Raw genomic sequence first — 11375 nt, forward strand, 5'->3', positions numbered from 1 at the left:
CATGCATGTTGAAATAATACCAAACAAGAAATCAGCAACTCAATGGATTAATTATTACTGTGTCCCTCAGCAACGTAACGAATGGGTTAATTTCTGTATCCATCAACAACGTAACGAATGTGTTAATTTGTGTATCCATCAGCAACGTAACGAATGGGCCAATAACTAGATCACTCAGCAACTCAACGAATGAGAAATTTACTATATCCCTTAACTCGACGAGTGGAGTAATTACTGCATCCCTTAGCAACGCATCGTACAGGCCAGTTACTACATTTCATAGCAACGTAACGAATGAGAAAGTTACTATATCCCTTAGCAACTCATCGAATGAGAAAGTTACTGTATCCCTTGGCAACTAAACGAACGAATGGACCCAATTACTGTATCCGTTAGCAACGTAACGAATGGGAAAGTTACCGTATCCCTTAGCAACATAACGAACTGTTCAGTTACTATATCCTTCAACAACTCTACGACCGTGACAGTTTACCTATCCCTCAACTACTCTACGAACTGGAAAGTGTATCCCTTTTAGCAACTCAACTAAAAGAAAATTTTATCCCTCAGTTTAACGAAAGTGACCGTGACCGCATCCCTCATCAACTCCACTTTATATCTGATAATGAATAATACACACGAGGAAATCACATCCGTTTTAGCTTTGTATGTAATTTGAAAGACATCAATTTTAAACACATATCGGAGATAGCGTCTTTGGACATCTAAACATATCACATTATTCCTTTGCTGTTGTTTGATATTACAAATAAGCGCACCAGAGTACTTGCCTTGTCTTTGTGGTTTAGGGCTATTCTTACATTTTAGTTTCTGATTTGCTAATTGGAAGTATTACTGTACGTATATAGACAGTACACACGAATAAGTTTTCCAGAAATATATGAGCAGTGTTTCATTTTGTATTGCCTGACATACTGTTCGTGCAAGATGGTGTTCTAAGAAATTCTCAATATCGACCTACTTGACGCTGTAAAAATAGCGTTATGAGTAATAGCTATGACAGAGTTGTAGAAAATGTTAGCATGACATTTTCTTAGCGTGTGTGAGTACAATTTTATCGAAATTTTATCTTCAATTTACAACCAATCTATACTGATTACGATAGAATGTTTAATGAATTGTAGTTTATGCAAGTATGGATCTTTGGTTTTCAAAGGTCGCGACTTCTTGTATATGTGGAACGCTAGCAATTTCAAAGTATGGTTTATTGAAAATTTATCTTCATTTTACAACCAATCTACTGATTACGATGGGGACGACTAAGTCCATGTTTGATAAATTGTAGTCTAGGCAAGTCTTTGGCATTCAAAGGTTGAGACTTTTCTGTCCTTGGGGTGCAAGTAATTTTAAAGTACAAAGGTAAGTACTAAATCTGAAACTTTATATGTACTTAACTATACATTTTTATTTTTTTTTGTCTTTTGATATTTTGGGGGGCTTTTTTTGGCAGTGATCCGTTTCACACCGAGTCTGTCTCTCTACCATCCCAAGGCGGTTTTGAATTTGATTCCATTAAGTCTGCAATGATAATAGAACAATTTTTCGCACATAAAATCACCAATCCCGAGAAAAAGAAAAAATATATGAACTGATTTAGATGACAATATCTGTGGGTCATTAATCAACCATTGTCTTTCCTGTTCTATGACTTTAATACATATCGATAATTAGCAAAATCATGTCAAAAGTGCAAAATGGCTGTTCATTGAAGTTATCTGTGATTACCTGCAAATCTGCGATTATTGACAAGGGAATATTCTAGTTTTTCGGAACTCGCGATTGTCTGATAGTGACCGTAAACCAAATTAACCGATATCCAGATTACAGAGGAATACAAAAAGTCGGTCAGGGGAAAAAATCCAAATAGTTGTCATTCATATCAACACACATGTAATTATCGGAATTGGCTTGGATTATATGATTACAAAATCTTCAGATTCCTGGATTGAATTCAGATGTTTGAGATATGAGTTGGAATGGCAATAAAATATTTTCAAGGTTACGACTATATTGATTATTTGAAGAAAAGATATAATGACCTGCCCAGATCGAGAAAGTTTCACGGATTTTGCTGGCATGTTAATGTTATGAATATGCAATTGACATTGAAATTGCTGGTTTTCGATGGACTGGCATGGGGCTTGGTACATCGTCACTTTTAAGAAGGTATGCTACACCAGAGAAATTTGATGTAGATGAAAAGTGGAGGATATGTATAACAATATTTTGAAGTTGAAAATTTTCAAATTTACTTTATTTTGTCAAAAAATACAGTTTTAGTAGAAGGTAATCTGAAAAAAAATTAAAAACACCTGCTGGACTCGAACCTGCGACCTACAGGTCAGCAGTAGGTATGCTAACCTACTGAGCTACTCGGCTAGGTATTCAAATTGAAAAGGAAAAGTCAAATATTGCTGATATTGATTTTTTCATCCGTGTTTTTAAAGGAAGTCAGCCATTATGACGATGTAGAGTACGCCCTTTAAGGCGGTGTGTTTGATATGTAAACCTGGTAGACCTTATGCGCATTCAGTCAAGAAGCCGAAACAACAGTTAAACTACACAAAATAAAATGTCCTGGGTTCAAACTGACCATTCGGAAGTTTTAAATTTTATTAATTTTTATAACTTTCTCATATCTTTAAAAAGATAACATAACATATATATGAACAATCTGATCTCATCCTCCTGATTACAGTTAAAATAGTCGATAACACTTTATACAGTTCAGTACTATAAGATGCTTACAAAATATTCAATGATTCATTCACAGTCACACAGACATAATATATTTGTAACAGTTATAGAATGGTGACCAAACATTATTGAACGAATTCGTACTCGCATACTCCATTCGACTTGCTCATGCAGATATGAAATATCGTTCAGATATGAAATTAACAACCAATATACATTTCAAATTGTACTATCGACATGAAGCAGTTGGCCTTTTTCACTCAAATCAATCGCTATGGGAAGCATATTGGTAACCAGTCTCAAGGGCTAGCTGAAATGGACGGTTTTAGCTTCACGAATTAAGTTCAAGACAATTTCGGAGTTGAATCATATCTACGAACCAAAGATAAAAACCTGTTATTCACACTCTTTTTCGCATTCCAACATTTAATTCATTAATACACACCACTCACACTTCAAAAGGGTTAATAAAACATTTTCACAGTGTATGGGTCACATGGATGTATTTCGGTTTAGGTTTCTTTAAATAATAAGTTTATATTAAGGGGTATTAAAATCACATTATATTAAACATAACATGTAATACATGTAGCACAAGTTTTGAAGAATTTCAAACAAAGTTATATACAGAATATTAGAGTACAATGCTGCCATTCAATTATCACTTTTCTTGTGTAGGAATCTTGCGTTCGTCACGTGAATACTGTTGTACTATTTTTAGACATATGGACATCCGGGTAGTTAGGAATAGGATTGCAATGGTGGGTGTATTTGTGATGTCTATCTACATTTGCCCCCTCCGTCGGTCGCTTGGGGTCCTTCGGTGTAATTCGCACAGAATCCCTGGATCTCATCGACGGATCTTCATCAAAGTAATTAAATGGAATCAGATGTACAGATAGAGCCCCGCCCGCAGTGAGGGTATTCGGGAGATTTTCAGTCTGTGGCAAGTGTTGGGTTCCTAATGTTACCCATGCTACCAAATCCTAGAAAAGTAAACGATCAAACAATCCTCAATAAACTAATATGACAGCTACACATCAACTAATCTAAAAAGAATATATTTTGTAGAAAATTAGTTTGAATTAATTTCATACTTATCCCTATGTATATCGTAATTTTGCAAGAATAAAAGAAATGAACGTAAAACTACCTCATTAACAATATCATCGTCGTCATCGATGTAAGACTGGAAATTGACTACCGGGTTTTTGGCGTCCCACATGGTGAATATAGAGCTACTAGATTCTTCCCAGTCCTTTTGTTTTGTGACTGCCACTTGGTAACGGGCCCACGAAATGGAGGGACTAAATCCGTAGTTGTCCGGCAGAAGAAGTTTGGACATTCCAGAGGGTTTGATTCGGTAGGATCTTCTAACATTTTCAGGCGTATGTTTCCTGTTATTCGATACTAACAAATACTTCGGAGTTGAGAAATTATACTGGTAAGCGGCTTCTTTCTCCGTGCGTCGGATATTCCTGGTATAAGCATTTTGTATATGATGATGACCATACCAAGGATCCGTCTTATTTTCCATCTTAATGTCAACGGTTTCAAATATATTTTTTGTTCCTTTGATATCGAGATCAACTTTGAAATTGAAAAGATGGTTATGAAGACCTGCAATGACCGTCTTTCGCACGTGTGCACCGTAAGGTTCTTCCTGCGGAACATAAAACGATGTCCCTAGATAACCTGTCAGTAAAACGCGTATCTCCACCATTCCGTTTTGATAGAACATATAGTCAAACACGTAGTCATAGTTTATGACGCTCATAATAGTTCTAACGACAAGCACGGTGTTAACCAAACCACCGTAAAAAGCTCCAGATCTTCCGTAAGCTCTGTGACGCCGCAAAGGAAAGTTTGAATTGTGTTCAAATACACAAAAGGCGTTCTCATATGTTCGGTGGCCATCCTCGTTTGCGGAATACAGATAAGAGTCTATAAATCGCGCATTCTCGGGACAATCTACGCTTGGGACTAATCCCCTGGAACGGGTTCCGAACAAGCCGGCGCTGTCGGCATAATACAACATCCGGTTGGTCGGACTGAAACCTGAATACAAGACAGTCACTTCCTGCATGCTTAATTCGTATATAATTCTCTCCGAGTCAAATTTAATGTCAAAAAGCTGCAGGCCATTTGTGGTCGACATTTTAAATTTTAAATCCCAAGTCATGTATTTAATTGAATTTCCATTTATTTTAAATCGGGGTCCATCAGGATAAAATTGACGAGGTGGTCGCCTGCCATTCTCAGGAAACTGGTTCTCCCGCATTTCTAATGAACTAAAAGTTCTCTCTTCCCCTGTTGGGAACGGAATTCTTGTTTTATTTATTTGCTGACACCTGTAAGCTTTTAGAAATACAGATAACGATTCAAATAACTGATTTGCATACCATACATCTAAAATTCTCCAATCATTGGGGTTGTGTGAGGTCATGTCGACCAAGAACTGAAAATCAAGCGGATGCAGTGTATAGAACTCAACATTGTGTGCAAACCAGAACCAAGACTTTCTTGTTCCTTCCGGAAGGTAACCACTGGAGATTGGAGTCATAGAAAACCGCAAACACTGGTTGCCACAATTGAAAGGAGTCGCGTTATAACTCTCTATCAGTACTTGATGAGCCTGTCGTGCAACTCTTCCTATCACATGCTTATAAATTGCCATAAACTCAAAGCTGGAGAAAGGACGATATATATAAGGAACTTTCGTCGTTCTAGCTGTTGTGTTTATTATTTCAGCGTACGTAATGTTCGGAAGAGGACCAACGATATATTCACCAATGAATGGCGGAGTTCGGTCCCCGTGCATTATAAAAACCTTGGCGTCTCTCTTAGGTTTAGTACCATTATTATCCCAAAATTCCAGCAATTCACTTTTCTTTGGTGTGTGCACTTCTATAGCATGTATGAAACTTTGATCAATTTTTGCTTCTTTGGGGTGTTTCAAATTCATCTTGTCATGAAGATAGTTTACAACCAAATTTATCTCGCCCCTCGTGAGTGTGTCCAAAGCCGAGCCATGGAGCCGGTCAACAACTTCTTTTTCAGTTTCCTCAAAATCTTCAGTGGGACAAGTACCAGTATTTGCGCTAAATGTTTCAATTTCTTGGTCTTTAATTATCCATATTGAAACGCACAAGAACATAAAGATGAATGTGGAGAGTGAAAATAGGAAGGTTAACCATTTCCACTTAACCGTACTGTCGATCAAATTCTTCATGTTGACGACAGTATGCTGAAAAGAAAATAATACAAACAATTAATTTGAAATGTGACGTCCGTTTATTAGAGTTATCTTTCGTGACATTTCTAACAGAACTTGGTCAGTATAAGTTAACTAATCGCTCAAAGTGTGTTCCGGAAATCTATCTCTAACCCCGTCCCTGAAGTCATCTTAGCCTATCATTCAATGTCATTGGGCCACAAAAACTCGGTGAACGTAGGAGAATTTGATGAATGTTAAGCTTAGTTACAGTCAACTAAACGAAAAAAGCACGAGTCAAGATAAGCTTCCGTATTTGCCTATTCTCAGGAGGATTATATGTATTTAGAGAATGTTACGCAGGGCAATTGTGTTTGTTCAATATAAAAGAAATTGATTTTGTCGCCTTTGATCTATGTTTAGTTGTGTAAAAAAAAAAAAAGACGGGGAAAATCATTATTTTCACATTATCGCATTAGTTACAAACTTGACGAGTGTTCATTCGGAGCGACTGGATTGATGTTCCTTTAATAAAGCGTCTCCCTCCCCCACCACAAATTAAACATGATTGTTCGTGGCGATTTTCCATAACGAAATACTCATATTTTATTAAATCAGATGTCAGTAACGAACATTAGCGAAAAACGCGGGTTTTCGCAATTTTGTATAATAACATATTTACATCCATGGCTCGTTTTAAAATTAATTTTCACAATTCTTTTTTTTTTTCACACACGCACTAATTCTTGCATTCCATTAGTTTGTATAGGTACACTGTATCTTGTTTTTTTTTCCCATCAGAATTCGGTCAGTTGCAAAACAGGTTTCTGTTGGAGTGTTGAGTAGTGTTTTAGATTACTCTTAACTCTGTGTAAATAAACGTACCTTACATCTTCAGCTAGTGACCCCTATACCTACCAACCTACATGTTTCCATGCCAATAAACTTCTGCCGTCTGGTTCGCGATACAAACCAAATTTCCGTAACAAAAATTCGTTTCCTTTACAAATTTATTTCCCTTGTGGTGTAAGTTTGGAAAATGTAAATTTTTAAGATATGTATTTTACTTAAATGACCTGATAATTCCACCTGCTCTATCGCAGATAATTGCCGGTTAAATGGGTTAATGTTAAATTCCTGGCCTTGGAAAGATTTTGGTAGAGTCGATCGGTGTTTTCAGATGCAATTTCAAATACCTACCAGAGCGATGATCATTTTTAGCTTTCAGGAATTCAAAACAGGTTTTCTTATATACTCTAAGATGAATAGACAAAAAGTAGAGAAACTTGTACATTTTTAAATTTTCTCTGATATATAGAAGAAAAAAGAGCTGCATTGAATTGTTTGCATTTCAGATTAGTCTAGACAACATCACAAAGATGAATGATCCAGCTGTCAATGTATTTCATTGATTAAAAAAAAAAGGTCACTCGTTCCGTACAACGAATTCATGGAAACTTAATTCAACGGATGCTTTTATCTGTAATATGATTCGCTAGCACGAATATTATGTATAATTCAATAAAAATGAAGATGTCATATGATAATGGAAATATATCAATTTCTATAGAGTTGTAATTAAGATACATCTTAAAACATTAATTATACAAACTGGCATCGCATTTGTCGATATTTAATCATTTTCTCTTTTTTATTATTATTATTATGGATATATCATAATGAAACCTTTGATTTTACTGAGTGTTAATATTTTACAACATAAAAACTAGTCGTCATGTTGTACATTGTGTATTTACACCCGCACCATTAAAAAGTTGATATACTTACGAAAATGAAAAATATACAGTATTAATAATATAGACTGTTCTTACCTTCTTCAGATAGTGGACAGTGACGGTATGGTGGTTGTGCATGCTTCCTCTTAATTTATGATGCCAGGGGTAGGTATATTTGTAATCTGGTCACACACGACGTTCGAAATTGTCTAGAAATCCGTGACAATGCAAGTTGTCCAAAATGTTGTAACAGAAAAATCCTTTTATAAAATTTAAAACTTTCAAAGTCAGTTGCGAATAAATCAAAGACACGAAATAGCGTGTCTTTCTGATTCGATATGCCATCGTTTTCAATTTATATAAGACTATATACCTACGATGTTACAGCAAATTATGGAAGGTGTGTATCTCCCGAGGTCACGTGCTTCACGATCATCAATAAGTCATCTGTACAATATTTACCATTCATACAAATTAACGATAGTATTAATAATTCGCCGTCTCCACACGAGGGATGAGCTATACAATCGATGCAGCGTTCCTGGGAACGCCCATTCTTTCAGGGTTTTCACTGGGTTTCAAGCATGTCAAAGGGCAGGGCGATAAATTACGAAAATATATAAAAGGGTTGGATTCAGGAGTATAAAAGGTTTAGGATTAGTCAATTGGTACTGATATCTCAAGCGTCAATTGATACAGGTTTTTTTTAAAATTAATTGTTTTCCTCAGTTTGTAAAATCAAGATAATTTGTAATATTTAAGATTCGGTGTAGATTTCAACATCAGCTATAGGTATGAATCAGTATATTATTACACTTTGCGAGCAAACATAAGGTTTTTCGTTTTTATAGAAAATAATATCGAACCAAAATGAGATACTGATGCATATAACCAAACATGCTAATATTTAAAAGCTCCGAAATCCTCCTCGATCAATTTGTAAATACAATCAAAACAATGGGACGTAATCAGGCATAATATTACGTATTGAAAACAGCTTTATATATTGAAATAGTGGGATATATATGTATGCATAATAAGATTGGTAAAATGTTAGAAATCATAATACATGTATTAAATAGAAAAGTGTTAATAATGTATCGCTGTACTGCAAAAAGTTGGTTATATATATATATATATATATATCTTTTTTCGAAGAAAAAACAAAAATCTAAACACTTTCTAGAAATAAATCGACTGTGTTAGCGGTCTTCTTCAGTCGTGATTCTCTGTCATAACAACGTAACGCAAGACTACATGCACAAAAGTGAGAATACCGGTAACACGGTCGAAATGTTTCTAGAAAGTGTTTAGAATTTATATAATATATATATATATATATATATATTAAATATTTTTTCACCTAGAGCTGTTATATTTCTTTTAGAGTTCATTGTTATTTCGGTGCTTTCTATATATATATAGTTCCAACAACACGCAATACCTAAAAGTGTCGGATCCACAACATGGATACAAGGTCAAATACAAAAAATTATACAAAACACTAAAATGACCAACGACACGAACAACCAGATTGTCAAATTTTCGGGACGACCCGTCCCTTCTTCAGGACAAGCGAAAAGAATTACATAATGTTGCCAATATCAACAGAGAATCTGTTGATATTGGCCACATTATGTAATTCTTTTCGTAGAATCTGTTGATATTGGCCACATTATGTAATTCTCTTCGTTTGTCCTGAAGAAGGGACGGGTCGTACCGAAAATTTGACAATCTGGTTGTTCGTGTCGTTGGTCATTTTATATAATGATGATTTACAAAATGACTGTAACAGGATATAATAGTGGATAAGATGATACATACTATAGAACTACGTATGTATAGGGACGTGATGTGTATAACATCTTTACAGAAACCCCAGCTCATTCTCATCACTGTAAATTGTTTTATAGACAGCATGCACACGTGTAACACCCCGTGTGAAAGTGAAAGTAACCTTTCGTACTCTGTACCAAATCTACAGCGATGCAGTGTATAAGAATGTTTGTAACTAACCTGTCTCTATCATTAATACCTTGGAGAAAATAAGTTTTAAAAAATACACGTAAAAAGATCACTAAAGAACCGTTCCTCACTTTGGACTTTTATTAAATATAATGGCAGATAGGCCTGAGGTAAAAATGTACATGAAGAAGTACTTATGTTATTAGCATGGTTACAGTGTCGTGACAGATGTCATTTGGATCTCTGTACTTTCACAAAAAGTGGTAACAAAAATTGTACGCCAACACCAAACTCCTAACAAGGCACTGCAACGTCATAGAAATCTATTAATGTCTGCTGCGAGATTGACTGGTCTTACTCGCGGCATAATACTGTCCCAAATTTCCGTTGGCCTTGGTGCTAAAATGCTAACCAGCTTTGGTGGGAGTCGTACAGAAAGATATTCATCAAGCCTACCATCTGCCAAGGACTATAGTGTTGAGTGTGATACTTTTGCCGTGTTTTACGCGGGACCGTGTTGAGGATCAGGTACAAAATATCTACCCACACCATATGCGATACAAAGTGTCTGTTGTGAAATTCCATAAAGATATATATTGATGAACATTAATGGCCTATTTCGTCCAAGGTCATGTTCAAGAGCTTAAACCATCAAATATCCCCATGCCTTGTTCATAGATAATCAATGCAACAAAGACATACATGTTTAAATAGAAAATTATCACTCTGTTTTTCAGGTCGATATTTCTGACAAATAAACAGTAGACGGAACATTTGTGTCTATCACTAACAAAGGCACAGTTCGCAAGTACAAGGGTACTTCTTCATAAGCATATGATTGTTCTAAAAATATTCTCAAGAAAATTCACTTGATTGTCAACAATTTTCAAAAATAGGTTCAATTTCACTTGATTTGCTCGAACCATGTATAAACATGTGGCACATGGGATACAGTAGATATTGAAAAATATAACTGAGATATAAAGATCAAAGGTAAAATAAAAAGGTACATTTAAATATATACTAGCGGAAAAAAGAAACTGTGCATTATTTAATATATGAAAAAATAATAAAAAATAACAATGAACAAATTAATTTTTTTTGTAATACTGTTAACAAATGTATTCGTTACAACATTTCATTATCCATTGATGTTAACGTCGAATAACGTCAATTTCAGCACACTCGAAAGACACTGGTATTAGAACTTGAATTAACAAAGTTAATAACGCGTGTGACCACCATTTGCATTCACGCATGCTTGACAATGGCGCCTCATTGATGCCATTAAAGTGTTCAGAAATGCTTGAGGGATGTTGTTCCAGATGTTGCTCAAACCTGGCCCAAATCAGCCAATGTCATTGGCTGATTTGGTAAACGGCGTGGACGTCGTTCCATTGCATCCCAAACGTGCTCGATCGGCGATAAATCGGGGGAAACAACTGGCCAAGGCAAGACATCGACATTCTGTTGAACATAAAAGTCCCTGACTACACATGCAACATGTGGCCTTGTGTTGTCTTGCTACAGAATGATGTAATTTTGCTGTCTCTGTATGAAGGGTATCACATGGCGCTGAATAATGTCGTCTCAATAGCGTACGCCGGTGAGATTTCCATTGACAATTTGTAGAGGGGTCCTTCCACGTGCTGTCATTCCACACCGCACGATAACGCTACCTCTACCGAATTGTCAACGCTGCACAACACAGGCGTCCTGGTACCGCTCCCCAACGCGACGAT

General features: G+C 35.9%; 1 protein-coding gene across 1 annotated transcript; it reads right to left on the bottom strand.

The window, feature by feature from the left end:
* Window positions 1-2619: 2619 nt before the first annotated feature.
* LOC125648823 (putative amine oxidase [copper-containing]) lies at window positions 2620-7992 on the bottom strand. The gene is made up of 3 exons (XM_048875813.2): window positions 7765-7992; window positions 3872-5965; window positions 2620-3704 (listed from the first exon to the last, which is right to left on the bottom strand). The coding sequence occupies exons 1-3, from the start codon at window positions 7804-7806 to the stop codon at window positions 3411-3413; spliced, it is 2430 nt and encodes an 809-aa protein (XP_048731770.2). The 5' UTR covers window positions 7807-7992; the 3' UTR covers window positions 2620-3410.
* Window positions 7993-11375: the final 3383 nt, after the last annotated feature.

The sequence above is a fragment of the Ostrea edulis genome, chromosome 5, assembly GCF_947568905.1.
Source record: "Ostrea edulis chromosome 5, xbOstEdul1.1, whole genome shotgun sequence".
Lineage (NCBI taxonomy): Eukaryota > Metazoa > Mollusca > Bivalvia > Ostreida > Ostreidae > Ostrea > Ostrea edulis.